Source organism: Eretmochelys imbricata, chromosome 19, assembly GCF_965152235.1.
Source record: "Eretmochelys imbricata isolate rEreImb1 chromosome 19, rEreImb1.hap1, whole genome shotgun sequence".
Classification (NCBI taxonomy): Eukaryota; Metazoa; Chordata; order Testudines; family Cheloniidae; genus Eretmochelys; species Eretmochelys imbricata.
In genome coordinates, this window is record NC_135590.1 from 11,891,036 (window position 1) to 11,918,325 (window position 27,290).

At 54.2% G+C, this 27,290-nt stretch overlaps 1 protein-coding gene across 1 annotated transcript; it reads right to left on the reverse strand.

The window, feature by feature from the left end:
• On the reverse strand, window positions 1-27,290 carry E2F2 (E2F transcription factor 2). The gene is made up of 7 exons (XM_077838057.1): window positions 26,695-27,290; window positions 12,503-12,608; window positions 11,636-11,855; window positions 10,273-10,431; window positions 9,235-9,349; window positions 5,925-6,081; window positions 1-5,295 (listed from the first exon to the last, which is right to left on the reverse strand). Exons 1-7 carry the CDS (start codon window positions 26,986-26,988, stop codon window positions 5,081-5,083), a joined length of 1,266 nt encoding a protein of 421 aa, XP_077694183.1. The 5' UTR covers window positions 26,989-27,290; the 3' UTR covers window positions 1-5,080.

Consider the following 27,290-nt stretch of genomic DNA (forward strand, 5'->3'; position numbering starts at 1 on the left):
AAACCTTCAAGTGCCGTACGTTTACAAAAGAAACACATTCACACCCACAACACTGTCACACTGGACTTCAGGAGAACCACCCCAGGAATGATTTAAATACACTCACTTAAAAAAAAAAAAGTGTAAAAAGGTGGCTCCCATTATAAATACAGTGCAATAATTCTGTACAATTTTACAAGGTTCAGACAAAAGCCAGCGGCACACCCCGAGCCAGGATCTTTGAAGGATTTCATATGCCATTCACAAAAGAGATTTGGAGATTCAAGAGGGCCTCCCAGGCACTTCTCTTAGGGCTTGTCTATGTGGGGAAACTGACCAGAGTAGCTATCCCACAACAGCTTGAGTGCATTAAATTCAGATCCTAGCTTACTCCAGAATAGCTTCCCCATGTAGACATGCCCTGTTAAGACTCACAACAAGACTGAACGGCAAAGTACAGATCTGAGATTTTTGGCCTAGACTCATCTCCAGTTAAAAGCCTCACCTGGAAAGCCAGGTCAAGCCAGCAACCGGCATGAGAATTGTTCTACAACAGACAGGATTCCAAACCCGAATGATTAAGTTAATGTTTAACTCTATAGAAAGCAGGTATTAACAAGGAGCCATATACCTCAGCCCACAGACACTTCAGGTTTATGTACAAAGCAAGTTCAGGATCAGACTTTAAGACAAAACAAAAAACCCCTGACTATTTCCAAAAAAAGCTTATTCTCAATGGGTACAGACACACACCCCTCAGGTCGATTTCAGTGGGCAGCTCTGCCCTGAAAATGAATTATTTTCCAGTGATGCCTTTTAGCCAGCCAATTTGCTCCTTGGGCACATGTCTACTCTAAGCGTGCTTTACAGCAAACTAGCATTACCATATGAGCAAAGGGCTCCTGAAGTGGATACAGCTACACTGGTAAAGCTCGTATTGTGAAACCACCCCAACCAACACCTCGCCCTGAGTGAAACATACTATACCGGTGAAAGCGACTACATTGCTGTTATCACTGCTTCAACGCTTGAGGTTTCTCGTGGCAAAGCTAAGCCAGCAGAAGTACTTAGCATAGACCTGACCGGAGTCTTGTTTCCCTTGTTTCTTCCATTTTGGCTTTGTCTAGATGAGGATTTAGCAATCTAGTTTTTAGATGGTGTTAACTAGCTCAATCTACCCTTAACTCTGCCCACTTAGCACACGCTAATATACAGCTGGTCTTGTCTAGAGTATTGACAGCTGGTCGCTGGCTTGATCCAATTTACATCTCCTCTATCAATTCAACCCACACAACACCTTGTGACCCAGGTCGGATCTGACCACCAGTGCTGCTGGGGGGGGGCGGGGGGAAGCTGGATTCTAGTCTCCCTTGTGCATCAGAGCAGTTAACGAAGGACCTGTGCACACTAGATTTGCCCCCCAATTCATCTGCACTGCCTGCAAATTCCTCTTGTAGACAGGCCAACTGCTACCAGCTTCCATTGGCACTAGTACACCCCACCCCAGCCTACAGCAAGGGCAAGTGCCTGGTGCTGCTACACCAATTGCTAGCCACAGGTGGCTGGAATTGGGGCAAACCCCCCACTGCAGACAAGGCAGCTCAGACTTCAGTGACACCCATACAAACCCTGGGATAACGGGATGGTGTGGGCCTCGCCTGGCCAGCAGAACCTTTCTTACTGGGGAGGATGTGCAAGGAGAGAACCCAGTTGGACTCTCCAATGCAAGGGGAAGTTGCAGTTCAAAAAGCCATATCTTTACTCATCCATGGAGCACATTCGAGACACAGCCATGCCACTTCCAGTGCTGGTTTGACTGTCACTTTTACAGCAGGGTTGGACTTGGATTATTCAGGGGGGAGGGGAGATCCTCATAGCACATGGTTGCATTAGGAAAACTAACTGTTTTCCCTATCTCCAGTTCTCGAGGACACACTAATGCTGTTCAGAGTCCCATCTCTGCAGATTCTCCCTGAAAAGCCAAGAGCTAGAGCCCCTGCCAGAGCAACAGTGGCCTTTCGTTTAGGTACATGACAGCCACCTCCAGATGGAGACCTAGTTCCCCGGGACAGTTGCGTATTGAGATGCCAGAAAACATCCTTTGGTTCGATCAGATGCCTGTCCAGAAGGGGCTCGAATGAGCCAGCCCTCCCTTTCTCCATCTCAAGCACAGCCACCGACAGCTGTTCACACCCCATTTTGGGGAGTTCCCATTCTCACACGCTCCCCTAGACAGGGACACTAGATAGGGGAGCTCCAAGGCAGGTCGGTAAGAACGGAGATCAGCTGAATCCAGCATCTGACCACGAGAATGACTCTGCACTGACATCCCCCTTCCACCCCAATGCCCAAACACACACACAAAGGGGGGCAAATTAACAAAATCAAAACCCTTCCCCCAAGCAGAGATTTCACCCCCAAACAGAGAGAAGTGTCAGAGACTCCATGAGGACTTAGCTATTGATTTTACGTGGAAGGTGCCACCCATCACCATAGTATCCGGGCAGCATTAAACCCCTTTGCTAGATTAAAAGCCAACCAAGTGTTTAATGTTAGCTTCAGTGGACATTTTGGCTACAATACCACAAGCCCCAGTCCTGCAGGGAGAGCCACTGGGCAGATATGAATGGGATGCGACCCACCCAGCATCCATTGCAGGCTCCGTCTGGCATTCTCCCCAGACAGGGAGAAGCTGCATTCAAGAAGGGGTTAAGAAAATGTGCTTGTTTCCATTTTTAAGACAGAATTTAATGGGATGTCACATGACAAAATTCCGCACCCGTGAACCAATAGCTATTGTGCAAATATTGAAAACCTGGAAATCCAAACCAGCCTTTCTGGAGGGATGAATTTTGGACAGAGTGAAATAAAAAGCTACCTTCCCCTTCCCCTCTGGAATTTTGCAAAAAACTATTGACAATGGAATCTGCGGCTAACAAGGTTGCAACACGTTGGAGCCACTCGTTATTACAGGCCAAATTTTCAGAGGAATTTAGGTCCCTAAAAATGCAGAGAAGCACCTAGTGAGATTCTCAAAATCTGGCAATTAGATCAAAATTTCTGAACTCCGGTAGCTCAGGTTTGCAACCCAAATCCACATTGTTAGGCACCTCTGAGTGGCTTGATTTTAAAGAGGGAGCGGCGCATGCTCAACACCCCAAATAATAAAAAAAAAAAAAAAAAATCAAGCCACAATGAGCTGCATAAATATTCGTGTAGGCGCACAGCGCTCGGCCCCCATGTTTGACCATTTTCACACTAAATGCCCCACTAGCAGATTTAAGTTTAAATTGCAGCTGATCGGGTGTGTGTTTCATGGTGTGCAGATGACTGGTCTCCGATTGGCCGAAGCATGACATGCACCAAGCCAATCAGAAAGCAGCAAGTCAATAAGCAACCAGCACCAGGACCTTGGTGAACCAGAGTGGTCTGCAAGCCCCTGGCACATCCTGGAAGCCGAACACCATTCTGTTTCAGGGGACTTGGATAATGGTCCAGATCTCGCCACTGAGACCCTGTCCCTGAGGATCCTAAAGCACAACATGGACACGGGTATTAGTCCTGCCTCACAGGACGCACAGTGGAGGTTAACGGCCTGGTTTTAACAAGGCACAGCGAATGTGCACGGGTCATTCAGACCTCTCTTACGCTACCTTGGCAATCCCAAATTTAATCCACCCTGTTCCCAGAATCTACCATGGAAGGAGAAGAGGTGGGAGCAGTTGGTCTCCTAGGGGACCCAGCCCAGCTTGTGGCACTTGGGGCTCCTCCCACTCTATGAAACGGATCCCATGCTAAGCCAACAATGAATTTAGAGAAGGGCTGATCCAATCGGGAAGGATCTGGGGTAACCCTGGACTCAGGGACTCACATGGGAACAACAGCCCATTTACTGGATACATGTGACCCTCACAGCAGCCTGCAAAGGAGCAGGTCGCTTGGCACCAGTCTAGATGGAGCAGATCCAAGTGACCCACTGAGGGCGAAGGCAGCCAGGCATTTCAGTGAGAGGACGGAGGGGAGAGGGGGTGGGGCCTAGGGTCAGTCGAAGGGGAAGGAGGAGATGCAGTTGGAATCCCTCCCATCGCAGGTGAGTGGGCAGGTGAATCCCTGTCTCACCACGCCCTCCACCCCGGACTCGCTTCGTTTCAAGTTTCATTACAAGATATCAGAGCAGGTCCCTGGTAAGTCCCCCTAGAGGCCATGGCCCTACGGAGGCATTCTCAGCTGACCGTTCACATCAAAAGCCACCTGACGGCTGCAATTACAAACCAGGTTTCACTCTGCATTTCTGGGTTGGCTCGGACCCCGTACGCTCCAAGCAAAACATTCAGGGAGGGGGAAGCAAGACCCATCTGGGTCAGATCCAAAGGGGCCGCCTGGGCCCGGCAGAGCGAAACAGACAAGTGTCCCGCAGCTGCGCTGCCGTCACAGATCCCTTTGGGGCCCCCAAGCAGCTGCAGGAGCTGAAGGATTTCTTCATTCACACAAGCACACGCGTCCCCCACCCTGCCCAGATTTCAGGGAACGGGATCTCTTGCCCCGCCACGCAAATCCCCTGGCAGACCACAGAGCGTTCTACTCCCGCTCCGCCCCCCAGACACAGCCACCCTGTGTGTTCTGCAGATGGGTCGCTTCGGGGGCAGGATGAGAAGATTTGCTCTCCATGACAGAGTCCCAGTCTCCCAGGGGCTCCTTGCCCAGCCCCAGCATCCCTGGACAGGCCAGGAACGTGTTACCGGCATGTGTGTGAGGCAGGGAAAAAGATAAACGGGCAAAGGCGCTCCATTCCTGCAGTAGGTTCTTAGGGCACGTGGTGGGAGACTCTTCCCCAGGTTGCCCTCTGGGGTCTTGCACTGCACTGACTGCTACGCCCAGTCTGTGCTGGCCCCAGCAGCAAGGAAGAGTGGAGGAGGAGCTGTGGAGATCACGCATGGGTGGGGAGGAGTGGGAGGAAGCCCTGCCCCACAGGAGGTCTCCATGCCCCTACTCTGGTGGCCGGGAGGGCAGGGGCTCGGAGTCCACGCTTCAAGTCAGAGCCCCGGACTCCAGCAAGGCCATTAGCACCATAGCAAGGAGGGAGAGGGGCCCCCTCGCCAGCTCAGTTCTTCAGTAGGTCACCAAGGTCATAGGCCTCAAAGAGGTCGCTCACTCCCTCGCCCCCCTCCAGCCCCCACAGGTAGTCGTCCTGGTCGAGGGGCGGGGAGAAGCTGACGAAGGGGGCGGGGTCACCATAGGGCAGCTGGTCCTCTGTCTGCTGCAGCAGGTGATGGGGCATGTCCAGGAGTCCATCCTCCACCTCCATCAGGGGCTCAGCTGGGGAAATCGGAAAAAGACAGAAGGGAGAGCTTTGGGCGTGCAGCCTGCCCCGGGACAGCAGAGCCCCCGGCACCTCCTTGCACCTTGGGCCAGGTGCCCTGCCCCCCCCCCCCCATTCACCAGCGGCATGGGAGGAGCCTGGTGAGAGCAGACAGTGGGTAGGATTCTACCACCCGGCCCTATCGATGCCCCTGAAACCCAGCCTGCAGCTCGTTATCATCTCCCGCTGTTCCATCCCGGGGATCCTCACCCCACCCGCAGCTCTGCCAATGCCCCTCCAACACAACCCGCAGCCCCCCTGCTATTCTAGCCCTGAGCCCCCAGCCAGACCCCGCCCTGCTTTGCTAATGCCCCTCACTCCCAGTCTGTGCAACTGGGAGAGGGCGGGCCGGGGTTCCAGGAAGCCATAAGGGAAGCAGGGCCTTACCAAAGGGCCACTTGGCAATTAGCAGACCTGGAGGCTTTGAGGGCTGGATCTTGGCACAGAGACAGAGGCAGGTATGGCAGCCACCTGGCAAGAGCTCAATGGCTGCCACGAAAGAGAAAGTTAAACACGACAGCATCAGACTGGGGGGAGGAGAGGCCAGGCCTGGCCAGAGATCCCTGCAGCCCCAGCTGGGCGTTACCTTTCCCTGGGGAGGGGTCGGTGCCATCGATGCGGTCCTGAAGGGAGGGGGTGGGGAAGCTGCTCTCTTTGGCAGGGCTGTCCTCCAGGATCTCCTCGGGGCACAGGTACACCTCGATGGGGCCGTTGGTGCTCTTCAGGTGGAGCTGCACGTTCTCCTGCCCGGAGAGGGGAGGAGTCAGCGGGGACTAGTCCAGCAGGATCCATCACACAGGGGATCCCCTCTCCCAACCCTCCCTGCACAGAGCAGCAACTTGGCCAGCAGAGGGGGCTTACCAGCCCCCCTGCAGCAGAGATGACTCCGTGGGGAAGCCTCATGCAGCAGGGCCTTGCCCTCAAGATGGGTGGAGAAGCAAAGACAAGTGCACGGGAAACAGAGCTCCCTGCCGGGGGCCCAGCCCCATCCAGTGAGCCCTAAAGTCACCTCAGGACGGGATGAAGAGATAAAGTTTCTTGATGTCTTAAATGACTGCTTCTTGGAGCAGCTAGTCCTGGAACCCACAAGAGTAGAGGCCATTCTTGATTTAGTCCTAAATGGAGCCCAGGATCAGGTCCAAGAGGTGTATATAGCTGGACTGCTTGGAATAGTGACAATAATTAAACTTAACATCCCTGTGGCAGGGAAAACACCACAGTAGCCCAACACTGTAGCATTTAATTTCAGAAAGGGAGACTACACAAAAATGAAAAGGTTAGTTAAACAGAAATTAAAAGGTACAGCACAAAAAGTAAAATCCCTGCAAGCTGCATGGAAACTTTTTAAAGACACCATAATAGAGGCTCAAGTTAAATGTATGCCCCAAATTAAAAAACATAGTAAGAGAACCAAAAAAGAGCCACCGTGGCTGAACAACAAAGTAAAAGAAGCAGTGAGAGGCAAAAAGGCATCCTTTAAAAAGTGGAAGTTGAATCCTAGTGAGGAAAATAGAAAGGAGCATAAACTCTGGCAAATGAAGGGCAAAAATATAATTAGGAAGGCCAAAAAAGCATTTGAAGAACAGCTAGCCAAAGACTCAAAAAGTAAGAGCAAAAAAATGTTTAAGTGCAGCAGAAGCAGGAAGCCTGCTAAACAACCAGTGGGGCCACTGGACGATCGAGATGCTAAAGGAGCACTCAAGGACGATAAGGCCATTGCAGAGAAACTAAATGAATTCCTGGCATTGGTCTTCACGGTTGAGGATGTGAGGGAGATTCCCAAACCTGAGCTATTCTTTTTAGGTGACAAATCTGAGGAACTGTCCCAAATTGAGGTGTCGTTAGAGGAGGTTTGGGAACAAATTGATAAACTCAACAGTAATAAGTCACCAGGAACAGATGGAATTCACCCAAGAGTTCTGAAGGAACTCAAATGTGAAACTGCAGAGCTCTGTAGTCTGTAACCTATCATTTAAATCAGCTTCTGTACCAAATGACTGGAGGATAGCTAACGTGATGCCAATTTTTAAAAAGGGCTCCAGAGGAGACCCCGGCAATTACAGGCCAGTAAGCCTGACTTCAGTACCAGGCAAACTGGTTGAAACTATAGTAAAGAACAAAATTGTCAAACATATAGATGAACAAAATTTGTTGGGGAAGAGTCAACATGGTTTTTCTAAAGGGAAATCATGCCTCGCCAATCTACTATAATTCTTTGAGGGAAGTCAACAAACATGTGGACAAGGGGGATCCAGTGGATACAGTGTACTCAGATTTTCAGAAAGCCTTTGACAAGGTCCCTCACCAAAGGCTCTTAAGCAAAGAAAGCTGTCATGGGATAAGAGGGAAAGTCTTCTCATGGATTGGTAATTGGTTAAAAGATAGGAAACGAAGGGTAGGAATAAAATGGCCAGTTTTCAGAAAGGAGAGAGGTAAATAGTGGTGTCCCCCAGGGGTCTATACTGGGCCCAGTCCTATTCAGTATATTCATAAATGATCTGGAAAAAGGGGTAAACAGTGAGGTGGCAAAATTTGCACGATACAAAACTACTCAAGATAGTTAAGTCCCAGGCAGACTGCGAAGAGCTACAAAAGGATCTCACAAAATTGGGTGACTGGGCAACAAAATAGCAAATGAAATTCAGTGTTGATAATGCAAAGTAATGCACTTTGGAAAACAGAATCCCAACTATACACGTAAAATGATGGGGTCTAAATTAACTGTCACCACTCAAGAAGGAGATCTTGGAGTCACTTTGGATAGTTCTTTGTAAATATCCACTCAATGGACAGCAACAGTCAAAAAAGCGAACAGAATGTTAGGAATCATTAAGAAAGGGAGAGATAATAGGACAGAAAATATCATATTGCCTCTATACAAATCCATGGTATGCCCACATCTGGAATACTGCATGCAGATGTGGTTGCCCCATCTCAAAAAAGATATATTGGAATTGGAAAACATTCAGAAAAAGGCAACAAGAACTATTAGGGGTATGGAACAGCTGCCATATGAGGAGAGATTAATAAGACTGGGACTTTTCAGCTTGGAAAAGAGACAACTAAGGGGGGATATGACTGAGGTCTATAAAACCATGACTGGTGTGGAGAAAGTAAATAAGGAAGTGTTAATTATTCCTTCTCATTACACAAGAACTAGGGGTCACCAAATGAAATTAACAGGCAGCAGGTTTAAAACAAACAAAAGGAAGTATTTCTTCACACAACGCAAAGTCAATCTGTGGAACTCCTTGCCAGAGGATGTTATGAAGGCCAAGACTATAACAGCGTTCAAAAAAGAACTAGAGAAATTCATGGAGGATAGGTCCATCAATGGCTATTGATGGGCAGGGATAGTGTCCCCAACCTCTGTTTGCCAGAAGCTGGGAATGGGCAACAAAGACTGGATCATTTGATGATTACCTGTTCATTCCCTCTGGGGCACCTGGCACTGGCCACTGTTGGAAGACAGGACACTGGGCTAGATGAACCGTTGGTCTGACCCAGTGTGGCCGTTCTGATGTTCTCCCTGCCAAGCAGCCACTTCTAGCCCGTCTGGGCACCTATGCTAAGGGGCAGCTGAGCCAAGATTGGCTCCTCAGGTGGTGTCCCTAGCCCCACGGGACATGCTTAGAATTCAATGGTCTTGGAGCTAAGGCACCAGGGTGAGACTCAGGAGACCTGGGGTCAACACCCAGCCACTGATTTCCTGTGTGATCTTGGGGAAGTCACTGCATCTCTCTAGGCCTCAGTTTGCCCATCTGTAAAATGGGGATAGTTGCCCTTCCTGTCTATCTAGGCTCACACAACGGGATCTGGAGCTCAACTGGGGTCTCCGCTGTGGGCCAGGAGGATGTGTTTTCCCTGCACGCAGAGCCCTCTTCCGGCGCACTCACCTCATTGAAGTCCGGCACCTCCAGCTTGGTTTCTGGGGGGGCCTTGACCGCTATCACCGTCTGCTCCTGGAAGTTGCTGATGGAGCGGATGTCCTGGTAGGTGACATATGCTAATGTGGGAGGGTGGAATTAAGGAAATACCAGCCACAGACTGAATCTTCTCAGCCCACAAATGACAACAGAGTTGGTTCTCTGCAGATCTCATGTGCCGAACCCTCCCCAGTTCCTATCTTCCCCCAAAACCAGCTGGGTTCCCACCCCAGCCCACGAAGATATCCTCCCTGCCAGGCACAGATTAAAAACCTCTTCTTCTGTCCTGAGAGGGACACAGGACTACCTGCCTCTCCCCACCACAAGGCCTTGGCCACCACACTCACCACTTCCACTCCCCCCAGGGCAGGCAGCAAGGCATTGTGGTATACGGAGCTGAACGCCCCTGCCAGAGTCCACAGGCTGGTGCCAGGCCATCATCCCATGGCTCCAAGAATGCCGCTGGCTCCCTGTTTGTTACTGAACCGACCCCAGAGCCCTGGGCCCGTGAGGCTTGGCATGCGGCCATCTCCACGTCTGCTCCATCCCCCATCCCTCCCCCCATGGGAGGCACAGCTGGAAGGCCCTGGATAAGACAGCTGCTGGAGCTAAAGCTTTCTTGGCTGCAGAACCCAAGCCGTGGGGCTCGCTGGCAGAGGAGAGGAGACAGAATCCAAGCCAAACTGTGCTCAGACAGGAAGGCAAGGCCCACCGGGAGCAGGCGCTTTCCCCAGACGGCTCAAACAGAGCCCACATGTTGACCAGTCAAAACTCAGCGGCGGTTTTATCAACAATGAGGCAGGAGTTCAGCCCAAGTCTCTTCCCCAGGTTGGGCTGCTCCCAGGCTCCTCCCTCCGGGCTACTCAGCCCTCACCCTAGATACTCCCTCAGACCCAATATCCCTCTGAAGGTCATTTTCAGACTGCGTTTGCTCGCGATTCAGAGACCTCCCCCCCCCCCACCCCAACCCCCTTTCTCCATAACCCTTTGCCTCCCCATGAAGGATATCTCTGGTTAGTCTCGTCCTCTGTCAGGTGCTTCAGCTGGAGGGTGCAGTCCTGGATGCGCTCGTCCAAAGTTCTCTCGGTCTTGGCCAGCTCCGCCAGCTCTTGGCGCAGGGACTGATGCTTCACCGTCACAGAGGTGTCCTCGAAAATTCCTGTGCCCCTGGGAAGACAAGCAGAGCTGGTCACTGAGGATCAGTGGAAAGCAGCGCACTGCGGGGGAGGGAGGGGAGCGTCATCCACCTCAGCAGGGACAGCACAAGGTCTCCTGTGAGGGAGCATGTCGCTTTCACAAGACGCGCAGCTCCGAGCGCTCTGCGAAGCAGCATCGTAAATACCTGCAGATAAACAGCTCTGTGAAAGGAAACAAGCAGAGCCTGAGATCGGCCAGAAAGCAGAGCCCCCAGAGCCAGGATTTTAAAACCGTTCAAAGACAGAGCCATGTTCAGGGGGCTTGGGCCGCTCTCTGCAAACTGGATTCGGTGACAGCTGCCTCCAAGTGTGTTCATTCCATAGTAAATGAATCTGGCACATGTACCCCCCTCTCTGCCAGCGAGGCTGGGAACACAGGACTCTCCATTGGATCAGATCCCGTACTCCTGCCCGCTCACCACACGTCTCTGACAACAGCTAGCAGCTGACACAGCAGAGCATGGTGCAAGACTCAGACGGTGGACAATTACAGAGTGGCCTGCCATAGAAGAAGTGTCTCCTAACCCCAGGCAGTCAGTGCTTTGCTTATGCCGTGAAGCATCAGGGTTTGTAACAGCCGGGGGGCATTGGATCCTGCTTTTGAATCCTGCTGAGCTGTTGACCTCAGTGTGATCTTGTGGATCATGTAAAAGTATTCACTGTATTCTCCCTTGTGGTAGTGTGTATGGGGAGAGAACAAGACCATTGTGCTTAATGTGTGATAAGAGTCCAAACTCTGCTCTGTCCTACTGCCTGATCCAGGCTGGGGTGGGAGCAGGGCTGACAAGCTATTTCAGGACTGTTCAGCCAGACAGCTTAAATGCCACATCACTGGAAGAGCTACGTTCTGGCCTCACCTACGGTGCTGGGTTTAAATTCTGTTCTCATTGGGGCCCTTCCCATCCAGAATCACGGGCCAAACCACGTTAGAAACCAGCCTAGTTGGCATCATGTTTGACCCTGCATCCTAGCTTGAGCTGGCTTGGGGACAAAGACCCAGATACGTGCAACCCCCCAGAACAGACACAGGGAAGGTCACTCCCCCCCCCAGACAAGACTCTGCACTTGAACAAACAAGGCCCTTTAGAGCGGACGGTCCCAGCATAACTGATACCAGCCCTGGAGCCCAACTGGGATCTCTGCCCGCACTGTCTCCTCCGCACAGAGCCCCTTACATCCACTGGATGTTGTTCTTGGATTTCTTCCGGATGAGCTGAATCCCTTCCAGCACGTTGGTGATGTCGTAGATCCGGCGCTTCTGCACCTCCAGCACCTCGGCCGCCCGGTTCAGGTCCAGCACCCCGTCCTCTGACTCGCTCAGCAGGTGGATGAACTTCTTGGTCAGCAGCCCCAGGGAGGTGTCATACCGTGTCTTCTCCCCAGGCGACTTGGGGGCTGTCGGGGGCGGGGAGAGAGGAGACGGGTCAGGTTGGCTGAGCTGGGGAGAGGAGCTGAGAAAAGTCACGATGCCGCCCAGAGAATGGGCCAGGCTGATTCAACCGCTGCTGGCTAGAAGCACGCAGGGCCCCACCCATGGGGGCTGCCGTGAGCGCAGCCTGCAATGGGTTTCAACAGCCTAGCGCAGAGGGAGGCTGGGTCCCTCCCCTTTAGCTCAAGCAGCAGAGACTCGTGCTTTCAGTGTTGAGGGACCTGGGTTGAAACCCCACAGCGGGCCCAAGCAGGGTCAGTTACAGGTGCTCCTATATTTATGGCAGCACTAAGCCGGGTGGAAGCAGATGCTCATGGATGCCTGTTCGCTCCAGGCCTGTCCTCCCCCCCAGGAGCATGTCACAGACTGCTCCTAACTACAAAAGGTGGTGGAACTGCTGCCTTAAGGCCACATGGCAGCCCCACCCCGACAGGGCTGGCTTCTCCCATCCCTGTATGGAATATCCCAGCGTCACTTTCATGGTGACAAACGTCTCCAGGACCCAGCTGCTCCGGACAGAAGAGCCGTGGGGCAATGCAGGTCCTTTGCACGGGAGCCCCCCCACCCAGGCATACATCTCCCCTCCCTCACATCCCAGCTCAGCACCACTTACTCTTGGGGCTGGGGATTCGAGTGACTGTCCTGCTCTTCCCCTTGGGTGTCCGGAATTCTGGGATGCCCGGCTGGCCGGTCCCTTCCAGATCCAGCTTCCTTTTGGCCTGATGGGCAGGAGAGAGAATTGTGCAGTTACTTCAAGAGACTGACCACCAACAACAGCACCCACGATCCCAGTTTGCCCGCTGGAGACCCACGCAGCACCCACAACCATCTCATCAACCGCCCTTTGATCAAACTAGACCCTTCTGGCCTCGGCATCTAGGACCGTAAGCTCTCTGGGGCAGGGAGCCTTGTACAGCTCCTAGCCCAACGAAGCCCTGATCTTGGCTGGCGCTACTGTAAGGCAAATAAACGAAATCGTAACCAGAGCTTGGGCCCAGTCTACAGCAGGGGATTGCATCAGCACAGCAGCACCGGGCGGGGGGGGCCTCAAATCCCCAGGAAGCAGTTACCCCACCGGTTCAGATCCCTGCAGTTCCCTTCCCCCTCCCACCAGGAACTCCATCATGGCCCAGCTGCTCTGCAGAGGGCAAGATGAGCAACAGGGGCCTGATCCTGCCAGGTCCTTGGCACCGGTGGCAGGGAAACAGGGAGCTGGAGCTGCCTTTGAAGCCAAATCGGTAGGGACATTAAGCCAGCTGCCAGTGCAGAAGCCTGGAGGGGCACATGTACCTTGGAAGGAGATGGCCCAGCCTTGCTTCACCCCCAACCCCAGAGAGCGGGCTGATTAGAACAGACCCTTTCAACACAACAGGATCCAGCCCCAGGAACAGGAGTCCAGATTGTATATTAATGCTCTTCTGGCAACGCCAGCCCAGCCCCTGCCCTGGACCCCCTGCTTAACTCAACACACCCAGTTAGCAGCCTCCAGCCCTGCGGTGATGGCACCAGTAGGGGGAGCTGTGCTGAGCCAGCCACAAGCCCCCACCCCATGAACCAGGAGCTCACCACCAGGCTCAGAGCTGGGCAAAGCCTGGCGCTGTTTGGGGCCCTGGTGCAAACCCAGCACAGGTGGCCCTCTGGGAGCAGCCGCAGGGAGTTACCAGGGACGGCTGCTCCGCGGCCTATGGGGCATTCGCTGCTGGGTCACAGTCCCCCACGCTGACGCCCAGGCGTCCGTGTCACCAAACCTCCATCATGACCGGGCCCCGCTGCTGGCAGACGCAGGGCGGCAGAGAACCGACGGAGCCCGGTCCCTAGCGCTCAAACCCCAGGGCAGGGCCGCGTGCATGGATCTGAGCCCTGCCGCTGCTCTGTGCCCGGAGGCCTTTCCCTGGGGCCAAGTGCGCCATCAGAGCCCCCAGCCACAGGAAAGCTCTTGCGTGAGACGTGTCCGGTTACAACAGCAGATTCTGGGAACCAGCTGCAGCTCAGCCCTGGGTGGGGGCAGAGGGGCTCGGCAGGGGCATTGCCCCGTCCCACAAGGAGCTTGGGGGCAGCCCTGGAAAAAGGCAGGCCCTGAGCCCTTTCCATTGCACAACAGAAGGGGCGAGTGACCCCGGCGGGTTGGGAAGGGGAAGCAGCACGTGGCAAGGCCGGGCGGCCGGCTCCCAGCAGCTGCCAGGTCGCTTCCTGCCCACTTCCCGAGCGGCACTGGAGGCTGGCCCAGGCGCTGCCTGCCATTCCCACAAGTGCTTCCCTTTTGGCACCGGCTCCTCCAGGCCGGGTTGCAGACCCCTGGAGCTGTATTACTGGGCATCGCACCAAGCCAGAAAGGAGGAAGATGAGGAGAGCTCCCTCCCCCTGATGCCCAGAGAGCAGCTGGCACAATCTGAACCCATGGAAGGCCAGGGCCGGGCTAGCACTTGCCAGGATACTGACACCATGCAATCAAGGCAGCAGATTGTGTTGGTGGGCAGGGCTCCCGCACTGCCAGCTGGCAAGGGGACGGGACGCTGTGATCCGCCATCCACACCTTCATCCCCTCCCGGCTGGTCCCTGCGACGATGCTACAACACACCCAGCATGCTAAAGCTAGAGAAAAAAAGAAAAGGAGGACTTGTGGCACCTTAGAGACTAACAAGTTTGAACATAAGCTTTCATGAGCTACAGCTCACTTCATCGGACGCTTATGCTCAAATAAATTTGTTAGTCTCTAAGGCGCCACAAGTCCTCCTGTTCTTTTTGCGGATACAGACTAACACGGCCGCTACTCTGAAACCTGAAGCTAGAGAGGTTGACAGGAGCACGTCACACTAGCCCTCCGGCGACTCCACCAGCTCCCCATTCATCGCCAGGAGCCCTGGTCCTTGGGACCCGGCTCTCAGAGACAGCCTCACCATCTGTGAGCCTCTGAGCCCCCAGGCTAGCCAGGGGCAACCCAACCGGGAGAGTCCCACTGTGTCTCTTGGGCCTTGGGGGAGGGCCACTTCCAGCACCATGCTGTGAAATGCCTTGCCTGAGATCACCCCAACTCTGCTCAGTCATATCTGGAATCACACACCAGCTCTGCTCCCACCAGGAACGGCCACAGGGGAACGTAAGAAGCCACAGACAGACAAACACCCTACCCCATCCTCTGCCCATCACCCCCCAAAACACACACTCCTCTCCCCTCTCCATCTCTTAGCGATCACACACATCTGCAATAGGTGAAATCCCAGCTTCGGGCTTTGAGCAAAGCTCTGCTGGGTTCTTTATTCTCTAGGAGCTATTTGCCTCCAGAGCAGCATCTTCCACACATGGTGCATCTTTTCCCCTCCCCCAAAACTCTACAGAGAGAAACAACTAGAGACGGACCAAGCGAGGAGTCCTTGGATCTGGATCGTGACTAGCCTTAGGCTCAGGGGAGGGTGTTGAAGCTGGGCTAGGGTTGGACCATACTGACATCAGCTGTCAGCGAAACGTCCCCGCCTCATCTGAGCTGGCACACAAGGCTCTGTTCAAGTTTTGGCTCGGTAACAAAAATATCCAGTGGCAAGTTCTGATCAGGGAATTGGTAGCCAAGCCTGGCCGGAAACACTGAAGGTTCAGCCCAGCTCAGATAGATGCCGAGGGAGAGGGAAGTGAAGCCGTGCCGGAGAGACAAGATCTGAGAAGTGACAGGTGAGGTCTGGGGAGGCTGCTCCAGGGGGCAGGAGCTGCAGAGGAGACGGCTCTTGAACCAGCAGGGGCAAGACAGTGCGACGGGCTCATGAAGGAGGCTGGTGCCAGACAAGGAGAGGAAATAGAGATGAGTAGAGGGAGTCACGGGCACATGAAGTCTGCTGGATCAAGCCCATACTGGGGGAAGGTCCCCATCCCCAGACAGAGCAATTGAGTGGTTAACAGAACCCTACCACAGGAGCAGGGATCCCCCAGAATCAGAGCAAGCTGGCAGCAATCCTCGCCCTGTGAATGCCCATCCCCTCTTTTCTGCACTGGCTGCTCTCAGGCCAGTCTATTCTATCTATGTCCCTGTACCGCTGTCATGCCTCTAGTATCTGAGCGCCTTCTAGTCATGCACTAAGCACGTAACATCAGTCCCGGGTGGTTCACCCTCTCCCTGGGGAGAATTGCACGTGGAGGGGTCTTGCAGGGCTGTCTTTTTTTGGGGGGGGGCGGGTGGAGCAGTTCTACGCCCACGCGGCTCTGCCATTAGAACAGAGATGGCAAGTCAAAGAAATGGGTCCAGCCCTCGGCGTGGAGGCCCGGGACGCTCCTTCATTCCTGTGGGCGTTGCTTCCGCAGTCTCACCCTAACCCCACCCCCAGTCAAGCTCTACCCACAGAAGCCCCTGGCAGCCGAAGGGTTAAACCCAAGCACATGGGAAACACCTGCCAAAGTAGTAACCACAAACACATCTGCTGCGCCAGGCTGCCCCGCATTTAGGCCCAGAAACCAGAGACAGCAGTGGGGGAGGGTCTTCTTGGTTTCTCCCCCTCCCCTCTGCCCACAGGGCATCTGTTGGCAACAAATGAGTTAGCGAGGGCCAGCACCAGGTGGCTGTGACAGTTCATGGCTGGAGTGGCCAGACAGGGAGGGGCTCAGCAGCCAACATGGCCAACCCCCCCCCCCCCCCGAGCCCCAGGTGTGGGGAAGGAGGATTTTGGGAGCTGGTCCAGGGCTTACTCTTCACTAACAGCAGCGCACCCAAAGATGCCCCCTTAAAGGCCATCACCACTGCAGAGCTACCATTGCACTGATGGCATCACGGTCCCCACGCCCTGCCCCGGACGTTTGGCTGCACAGCACAGATGAGGCTTGGGAGTTTAGGATGCTGCTGTGCAGCTGGTTTCCAAGTTATATGGGGAGGGGCCCATGCCAGGGAGGTCAAGATGGTCTCAAGATCAAGATGTTTAAGAGCTAAATTACCTACCTCCCTGTCTAGAGATACTCCCCTTGCGCTAAGGAGACTGGCTGGGACGCTGCCTCACCCCTATGCCCAAGAAAGGGAGAGCAAAGGTGGTTCTGTGGCCAGCCTGGATGACTGGGAAGGGGAGAGCACAGGGTACATTCAGATGGTAACTCCTCGCTCGTATCTTGCATGGCTCATCAACAGATCTCAAAGCACTTTACAAAGGAGGGCAGTATCGCTAGCACCATTTTACAGATGGGGAAACTGAGGCACGGGTCAGGAAATGTGACTTGCCCAAGGTCACCCAGCAGGCCAGTGGCAGAGCTGGAAATAGACCCAAGGACTCTCAAATCCCAGTCCAGGGTTCTAGACACTCGGCCACACTGCAAAGAGGCTCCCAGATGAGATGTGATGGGAGAAGGAGCTCAGAATCCACTTCTGCTCCCCAAGGCACTGTCCTAGCACCCCTTTGTCTAGGGCCAGGCCCATTCCTGGCTGTGTACCTGCATCCTCCCCAAACAAGAGCCACCGTGAAGCAACTGCTGAAGGCAGATACAACTCCGCGCTACAGCGGATGAAGAGAGCTCCTGAGAATGGAGGAGATTGGTCGCTCCCCTCGCACAAACGTGCCCCATCTAGGGCACGTGGACAAACAAATCCCTCTAGTGATATACCAGTGCTGCACCCTGCCTCTAGAAAGATCTTGCAGGGATGGGGACCGGTTAAGACGTGGAAAGGAGACACCCAGGGCAATCTCGCTGCTGCCGAAGTGGAATCAGAGATGCGGGGGCAGGGGAGTTGTTCCCATGGCAGTACTGTGCCTAACTAACGCCATTGGGGGCGCTGTATTGATGGAAGGGGGCCCACCCTCTGGCTGAGGCACTTGGTACCAGCAAAGATCCTTTGGCCAGGGAGCTCTGCCCAAATCCACACTCCAGGAACGATGTTTCTCCTCCTTAGCCCCCCTCCCTGCATTCTGCTGCCTGACCAGCCCTGTTACACGGCAGTCACATTCCACCCCAGAAGTGGCTGCATTTCACCACTGGGGGAAGCCCGCCCCAGTAGACACTGCAATGCACAGAGCATTTGGGGTCCGCCAGGTCCGAGGATGCAACTGAACTGGGAGATAAGAGCTGGGCTGGGAGCTATAGCCCAGCTCCTGAAAGGCTTTGAAAGGCAGGAGCTCCAGTCCGGGAAGAACAGGAGCAGATGCTTTCTCTGCTAGTGAGCAAGTTCCCAGGTCTCTGGGTCAAGTGTGCACCCCACCCTGCCATGCTGAGAGCAAGCATGCAGGGAACATAGCTTCTTTCCGAACAGCAGGGAACGGGACAGAGAGGAGGCGGATTTGCAGTCCCTGCTGGGGGCAGGCGGTCGGAGCAGGGTGGGGTTTACAGTGCCTCCCATTCGGCATGTGGGGCAGGGTCACACCCTCCCTGCCAACTCTTGCGTTGGGGTCGGAGGGCGACAGTCATCCCCTGCCATCCCCAGGCCAAGTGTGTGGTAACTGAGGGATGCTTGAGGGGCCCCAGGGTTGTGGAGATGGCGGGAAAGGACAAAGGGAAGCCCAAGGCAGATGATCTGCCAGCTGCTGGCCTGGCCCAGAGCTGGCACGGTCTGCCCGCCCCGGCAGGGGCTGGATTAGCCACACAACAGCTGGCCAACCCAGCTGCAGGGTAGAGCTCATACTCCTACACAGCCACGGGGTGGGGAGCAGCGAGGCTGGGGCTCCGGGGCAGCAGCAACAGGGTGGACACTGGAAGAGTCAAAAAGACAAAAGCCCTGTAGGACTCCAGCCCCTGTCTGCCCCAGGACACTGCTTTTGCTCAGCAGCCTGGCTTCCAGGCCACGGGAATTTGGGAGGAGAAGGGGGATGGAGAGGATGCCTGGGGAAACTTCCTCAACCCACCCCTGTATTTCTGCTGACGGCATTTAATAATTATAATACCTGGCTCTTCTCTAGATCTCCAAGCACTTTACAAAAGGAGGGCAGCGTCACTCTCCCCAATTTTACAGATGGGGAAACTGAGGCACCGGTGGATGACATGACTTGCCCAAGGTCACCCAGCAGGCCAGTGGCAGAGCTGGGGAGAGAAGCCAGATACCACAAACCCCAGTTCAGTGCTCTAGGCCACACTGCTCTGAAGAGAAACCAGCATAGGAAGCCTGCATCCTCCAACTCCTCTCAGCCTGGCTGCTCCTTGCCAGCTTCCCCTGCACCCCCACCTGCCCGTGGCTAAGCAGCGGGGGGATCACTACAGGTCACAGAGCCCCACGCAGCTGAGGGAGGGGAACGTCACAGCCTGGCAGGCAGCGGCTAGAAGGCTGCTGCAAGGATGGGACACAGGTGGATGGGAGCCTGCCGCACCTAGGCCCACCCACTGCAGCCCCGGCGCCTTTGCCCTTTATTTCTGGGGGTGCTTCGTCTCAACAGCACTGGGCTGGGCTCGCCAGGCCCGTCTGGGCAGCTCCGAGGCCTGCCCTCACCCCCCACACCCTTGCACCGCAGGGCGTGGGAACACTGCCACTGGGTTATCACAGAGTCCCACAGCACGAGAGCACACACCCTCCATGCACGCACCAGGGGAGGGAGAGCTGGCAGCGAGCCTGTGCATGAAGGGGAAGACCGGCTCGCCTCCTCCAATCCTCCCCCGCCGCTTCCTGGAACCCTCTGCATGCTGCAGCCTTCCACCCCGTCCCCCCCCGCCACGCCCCCACCAGTCCCGGGGGAGGGGGTCAGCAGAAAAGCCATCTTCAGTGGCCTTGTTCAGCATTTCTCCTCCAGGGGCAAAGCAGCAGCTGGGCTCATGGTGGAAGGGAGAGAGTTAGTTGCAAAGAAATGAAAGACAAGCCAAATCCACCTGCGCCAGAGGTAAGATGCGAGTTCAGATCCTCCCTCCCCAGGGAGCAAGGGCTAGAAGGGAGGGAGGCAGCCCACTCGGGAGGGGCCATCAGAACCGCCAGGAGCAGCACTGCCAGGCTCGCAGGGAAAGTCGGGGCATCCAGCCGTGACCCAAGAGGAAGGATCGTGGTAGCAGCAATAACTGACAGTAAATGACAACAACTGAGTGCTGGCGAAAGGCCCCAGTTGGACGAGGTCTCATCTGTTGCTAGCTGCACCTGTCTGTCTTCACAAGCTCACGAGGGTCTGGGGTTCACTGCCCGGTCTCTGGTTTGGCCTGGGCTAGGCAGTTTGTTGCCCCCCTCCCCACTGGGTGCTGCTCCCAGAGGCTGGGCACAGCAGGGCTCTGCACGGACAAGGCAGCTCTGCCCGTTGTGGGTGGGGCACAGCTGATGCTCTGGGTGTAGATCAGCTTGGATGCCGGCCTGACAGGTACCGTGAACCTCCCTCCACACTGGGACCAGATCCATAACTAGTGCCTCTGGCCCCCAGAAGGGTTTCCTCCCAGACTCCACTCCTGGGGCAGCAACGGACTAGCAGTCAGCTGCATGCAAAAGTGACTCGAACTCACTGCTCTGTCCTGGCTCCAGCTGCCAAGGATCCTGCCTTCATCTCTTGGCTCCAGCAGGGTGGGGAAGGGGGTTTAGGGTGCAGTGGAAGCTTGCCCAGAATTGTAGCCCAGGACTGCATCTGTGGCAGCCCCAGGTAAAGAGGATCAGCTGAGAAATCTGGGTTAGCATAGCATGGTAGGGATTTCCCATTCCCCAAGACGTTCACCCACACCCCGTGCTCATTCACCACAACTCTCCAGCAATCGCACACACTCTTCTGGCCCCACCCGTGAGTCACAGGCACATCCTGGAAGAGAAGCCAGAGCCTTTCCTGGAGCAGTGCCCGGGAGCCTGGCACCACTCACCCCAGCCATATTTAAAGTCCTCAAAGCAAAATCAGCTTTATGCTCTCCACCCCATCAAGGGGCAAAGCTTGGCTCAAGCCCAAGGGATGGAGCCCCAGTGGCCAGGGCTTAAAATTCTCCCTCCATGCAACAAGGGGAAAAAAATTCCCAGCTGAACATTCAAACCCCTGCCCCCAAGGACACCCCCAGCCCCGTTGCACAGTCAGAAACCCAGTTCCATGCCACGCCGCAGAGCCTGGCTCCAGGGGCCAGGTAAGAAGGGGGTCCCCTGCCCAATCAAATTAACAAGATTAAAGGAGGCCAAGGCAGAGGGGTCTTTAGCCACAGCAGCTGGGCAGATGCCCCTTAGCCCAGGGAGGCTGGAAGAGAAGGAATAGAGCTCTGTGCTGGCTTTTCCCTTTATATAAGCTTAGTTTAGGCAAAGCCGGGGCTTTCCCTCCTGATCTTTGATCTTCACTTTGCAAAGAGAGGATCTGCAAAGCTAGATCAGACCACTGCTCTTCTGGTCTGGTCTCCCACCAGTGACAAATCCCGCAGAGCGGGACAGGACTGCCCCTCCGCCTGTTTGTGTCTTGCTGGATATTGAGTGAGGAGGAGGTATACCCTCCTGAGCCCTCCAGCCATCAGTTTACACCCAGAAGCATGAGACTGCATTATCCTTCTCTTGGGGCCTGTGCAGCTGTAGGATTCCTGCCTATTGGACATACCGACCACCCTAAATCCTGCTGCAATACTTGATTTCAAGACCTCCTCCTGAAGCAGTAAGTTCCACAGGTCGGCCACATGCAGCGTGTAGTATCGCCTTGTATCTCAGGTGACATACAAGTTTGAGACACACTGGCCCAATACAGCCCTGCAGAATGGGTGGTACCAACCCACCCAGAGTCCCTGATGGGACCCTAATGGGTTCAGCCATAGAAGTAAAGCCAGTGGGGAGAGAACCTCCTTTCCGCACCTCCCGAATTCAGCGTATGGAGTCAGGGCCACGATATCACACACTGGCCAAGCAATACACACACTGGCCATACCTAGCAGCTGGGCAAACAGAAGCAGCTCTTTGCAATGCACTGAGCTCGGCAGAGCTAGTGAAGCTGGAGATGTGACTAGAGCACACACAAGGGGATCTCCATCTCCCACGCAACAGCCCATCTCCAGCACCTGGAGGATCTCCAAGCACGTTATGAACGCTACAGAATTAAGCATTTTAAAGATGGGAAAACCAAGGACTAGATAAAAAGAGATTTGCCCTAGGTCACAAAGCCAGGAATAATACCAGGAATCCCTAGACCACCTTTGATTAATTTGCAAGCCTTCCACATTGCCCCTTAGTAGCCCACTCTGTAACAAGACCCAGGAAGCAACCAGACCAACACTTCAGATAGGTAACTGAATACCTATGCCCAGACTACCTGCCTCATAGGTATTTACAGGTGTGGCACTTAACAGGTCATGTTCCAATCCCTTGGCCAATTGGAGAAAGCGCAATCAACCTTATAGGAGGAAATCCATAGGGCTGTGCTCCTACCCACCACCCCGATTGCACTTTGTACAAAGAAAAAAGTTGGTCAGCATTTCACGTTCAAATCCAAACAGCTTCTCCTATGGACTCTGCACTCCCAGTCTTCTGAATCAGTTGTCTCAAGAGCAGCCTGGGACAAGCTGCTAGATTCGGGGAGCCACAGAGAAGAGTCAAGATAAGAATTTTAATAGGCAGAAGGGAAGCCACACTGTAATTCCTTTGAGGTCACTTACAAAGAGTGTTCAATGCATCCAAACCTACAAGAATCCCATTATGATCATGCACAGGTCTGGAAGGACACATGAAACAAGGATTGTGGTAAAAAAAAAAAAAAAGCAGTGAAACAAACATGCAGAGAGGCTCGGATGCATTTGTTTAAAGAATACATCCTGACCTTCTCAAGAGTCTTTGTGCTGAAGAGGAATCGAGCTCAAAGGTTCCAGAGAGCACCACCCAGCCAGTTTGGCCATTCCATGCAACTGATCCCAAAAATTTCTGAATCTGCTTGCCTGCCTCCATCTTGGAGTTCAAAGGGAGATTGTTGCAAGAGGAGTCAGACACCACATGCTCTCATCAAACTCCTGTAAGGATGGCAGGTGCTACACATGGGTGACAGAGGCGGAGCGAGACTAAAGGAATGTCTACACTTCAAGCTGGGGGTGCGATTCCCAGCCCAAGGAGAAATACCTGGGCTGACTCTGATCAAGCTAGTGTGCTAGAAATGTAGCGTAGCAGCCGGAAGGGCTAGCGGCTTGGAGTATGGGCCTAGCGCCTTCGACAGGATCACACCCTGGGCAGCTAGCTGCTCGCACACTGTTCGCAGCACACAGGCTCCATCAGGGTTAGCATAAGCAGGTCTCCTGGAGCTGGGAACAGCACCCCAGCTTGACATGTAGCCATACCTTGAGTGATATGCCCAGAGTGACACCGGGGCAGAGCAGGAGATTGAACCAAAGCCTCCAAACGTGCAGGCTAGAGCCACAGCCAAGGGAGCAGCCCTCCTCCTCTTGCTGCGGAGCTGCCACCAGGAGACAAAATCCAAGGGCTGGCTGCCCTGCATGGCACCCTCGGGTTTGGCCGGAAACAGGATGTGGGAGACGCATTCAGGATTTCCCCAGGGTCTGGAGCAAGGTAGAGGGGACTAGAACCTGGTCTTGCGAAAGGGGACGTTTTAGCCAGGACCCCGGCAGCTGCACCCCATGTGACAGCAGGATGGAGCGTGCAGGCATCACACACACAAGGATGGGGCCCATGGAACTGACACGGCCGCAAGGAATGAGAAGGCAGGTGAGGGGATTCTGCGCGGACTGGCCAGGCAGCCTGATGCCCCGGAGGCCAATGCCCCTTTTGGAAACACTCATGGGTCAGTGTGAGGGAGAAAGCCCATGAAGGCCTTTCCTCCTCCTCCTGCTTCTACAGCCAGGAGACACCCCTTCCCCAGGCCAGGTGGGGGTTGAGGGATGGGACTGCAGATGGAGCTACCCAGTCCAAGAAGTCACCTTGCCGGCAGCCCTGTCCTAGCCTTTGCCTGAATGGCTGCACAGCAAGGCAGTGACCCCAAGGAAGGGGGGAGTTAAAGCATGGAATAAACATCAGATAGGAAAAGCAAGAGACCTTTGGGAACAGTGGGGCCCCACCAAGGGGAGGGATAAATTCACAAGGGATGCAGAGCATCAAACCCTCCTGATCTGCTTAGATTTCCATACGGATTGTCCACCCACCAGTTCATTGCCTGGTGTTTCTCCCCTAAAATAGAGGTATTAGCCATTAGAAAGCCAGCACCTTCCACCATGCCAAACAATAGACAGCCTCCTAAGGAGTCCATCTACAGCACCAAGGTGTGCAGGGCAGGGGGTGGGGAGAGGGCATGACAGCTGATTTAGGGCTTTAGCACAAACAGTCTTACTGAGACCATTCCAGGGCCCAATCTCTCTCTTTTACAACACTGTGACTTCACTGTAAGGCAGCTATATCGCTCATTAGCCAGGGGCATCAAGTGATGTTTCGATGGGCTCCAAGCATGCTTTGATTAACAAGGGGCAGTGTAGTCCAGTGATCAGAGCAGCCAGTCAGCCTTTAGGGGTCGCTTCCCACTTCTGCCACCGACTCACAACGTGACCTAGGCCAAGTCACTTACTCTCTCTGTACCCTGGCTCCTGCCCATCTGTCACAGAGGGACAACAGCCCAGGGCTTACATGACTATTGTGTGTCTTCATCACTAGGAGTTGGTAAAGAGCTTTAAAATCCCCAGGTGACCGGGGGTGGGGGGGAAGGGGTGTTTCTGAAAGGAAAATTTGTTCTTTAGGCCACTGCCCTGCACGCACTTTGGTGCGGGTAGATCCTGCACGGATCCCAGTTGACCCACACATAGGTTGCAGGATCAGGCCCTTAGCGGGTGGCTGTAAAACCACCGCTGCGAAGGCTACGGTCTGCCTTCAGCCTGGGGAAGGGTTTTAGCAGCATGGGTCTCTCTCACGGCACACAACAGCCCTCGAAGCTACACGAGGCACTGGGGGGGATACATTTCACGTTAAGCTCCGTGTTTAGAATATAAATGCAGCCAGACACACGCAGCGAAGACGACGAGACAGGTGCCACCAGAGCCTGCTGCAGCCTGCCAGCCCGGGGGCTGTGGGGGCTGTGCAGAGAGTGGACCCTGAGCCAGATCAGCACCCACTGCCCCAGCAGAGCAGGAACGTTATGGATCAAGCGGAGAAAGGGAAACCAACAGACACGCTCGCAGGCTGCCCTCAGAGAGGAGAGTGACAGAGCCCACGCCTGTCGGGAGGCATCACCAGCTCTGGGGGAGAACACAGACAGGCAGGGAGAGAGGGAATCGCTCCCAGGCCTGCCTCAGGAGCAGCAGTTACACGCCAGCCCTCTCTGCCAATTAGCAGGGCTGGCAGAGGCCTTCAACAGACACTCGGCAGGGGCCTACAGAAGGGGAGGTAAAGCTGGTTAAAACTGCCTGCCCGACCCAGCGTCTGAGCTCCACTTTCACAGAGCCAGAGCCTGGGGAGCACAGCTCCCAGAGGAAGTGAATGATAAGCCAGCAGGGCCAGAGGGCCTGGATCCCACAGCCACTCAACACCCTTGACTCATCCCAGGTTAGCCAGGGCCAAAGACACTCAGTGCCTCTAGGATCGGGCCCTGAGCAATGACTGCTTTTCCTCCGGAGCTTTCCCTACTTCTGGTTTACAGTGCAATCCACACATCCCTGTGATGGCAGGGCTGTCATATATAGCTCCATTCATCATCGGGGGCACGAGCACTTTAAATTCCTACAGGCCATACTGCATTAGACCAGTGGTCCATAGTCCAGTATTCTGACTGACAGAGGCCAATGTCACATGCTTCAAAAAAGTAAACCGTAACCCCTTTCCTCCCCCATGATGGAGAGGAAACACGATTCTCTAGGCCTTATTTATACATCCCCATGTGACTCCTCGAGGCAATGTGATCAAGTAAGGACTGGAATCAGGATGCCTGGGTTTTATTCCTAGCTTTGCTGACTGTGCAACTTCAAACAAGTCACATCACCTATCTGTGCCTCAGTTTCTCCCTCTGTGTAGAAATATTATTATTCCTATTTCACACACTCTTACGACGCGCTTTAAGATCTATAGATGACGAACACTAGTTACTAAGGTTGGATTTGCCCTTTAGACGGATTTTGACCCTTACACAGCAGTGTGGTAGCAGGGCACCAGCAAACTCAGCTGTTCCTCCCTCCACGGGTCTTTCTTGTCCAACTAACATCCAAATCCTTGCAGTCCCTCTCGTACAGATTTCCTAAGCTGTAATATTTCAGGGCGTCCCTGCTATTCATATGGAATCCTATTCAAATTCAGTCTCCCCACACACGCGCACACACAAAAGAAAGTTACACCCCGCTATGGACTTCACCCCACTACAACCCTAGGCTCGGATCTTATCACCGCAGAGCCCTGTTCAACTCAGCAGCGTTCTGTACAGGGCTCCACCCGCCAGCCACAGAGCGAGGGCCCTACCCTGAGCGAGCTAACTTCCACTGAAGTCAATGGAAAGACACTCACTTGTGCCAGGGCTGATTTGGGGTCAGAGCCTAGGGAACAGATGGCAAAAGGCACTCTGCAGGAAACTGTGTGAGGTACGATTCATTTCCTTAATGCAAGAGATTTTCTACGGCCTTAAAAAGTCAGGGCTGGAGTTTCTGATGGGCCGTAATAGCTACTTGCAAGAACCGAAAAGAGGAAGAGGGCAGCAGCTTTTTGTGGGGTAAACTGGAGTTGAAGGGAAGTTGAGAAATACATGAGCCACTGTGCTGGGACTTATGGTCTAGTACCAAGCCATTAACATTTTGCATATTAAAGAAATCCCAATCCCTCAATACACTAGCTAGTGTTTGGTTTCAATAATGTCACCCATCACAGTAGCATCAGAGCACCTCGCCAGGAAGAGATTATTGGATCACACATTTCGCCTGGGTTCATACTCTGCTACATACAAGTGACACCAGACCCAACACACAGAGGGTTTGAAAAGGGCAGACAGACAGGGGGAAAGCACAAGGGTGCACAGGGGTCAGACACTTTACCGGCAGCCTTCCTGCAGAGGCAGATCGGATGGTTCTGATTTCAGGTCCATGAGGGGTAGCGTAGAGACAACTGCCCCTGGGTGCAGGGACAGTAGCCACACTCTGAGGGTACAGCTGCGTGAAGTAGCTGGCCGGGATGGAGTGCATCTGAGGGCTGCTGAGGCTGGAAGTCACCAAGTCTGCAGAGCTCATCACAGGCATGACTTTCTTTTGCTGCTGCTGCTGGGGGGGGAGAGAGGCAAGGGAACAGCCCCCCCTTTCTGGGGCTGAAGACACTCCCTTGACTCTCAGCATTGCAAAGTCCTTTCCGAGAAGCCCAGCTGGCAGGGAAGGGAGGGCAGAAATGTTGCACTTGCACAGCTTTAAGGGGGGTGCTTAAAAACCAAGCTGCAATTGAGACATGGAGGATAGACAGAGCGGTGGGAGGCTGCTCCTAGCATTGCCCAGCCATTTAACACAGGGCATAGCATGCAGGATCAGTGAATGGCCCCCACTTTCCAGTCTGAGGCTATCTCCAAAAAAAAAAAAAAAAAAAATCAAGCTGGAATTTTTGCTAAAATGCATTTGGGGGAAGGGAGGGGAAATCACTAAACCAG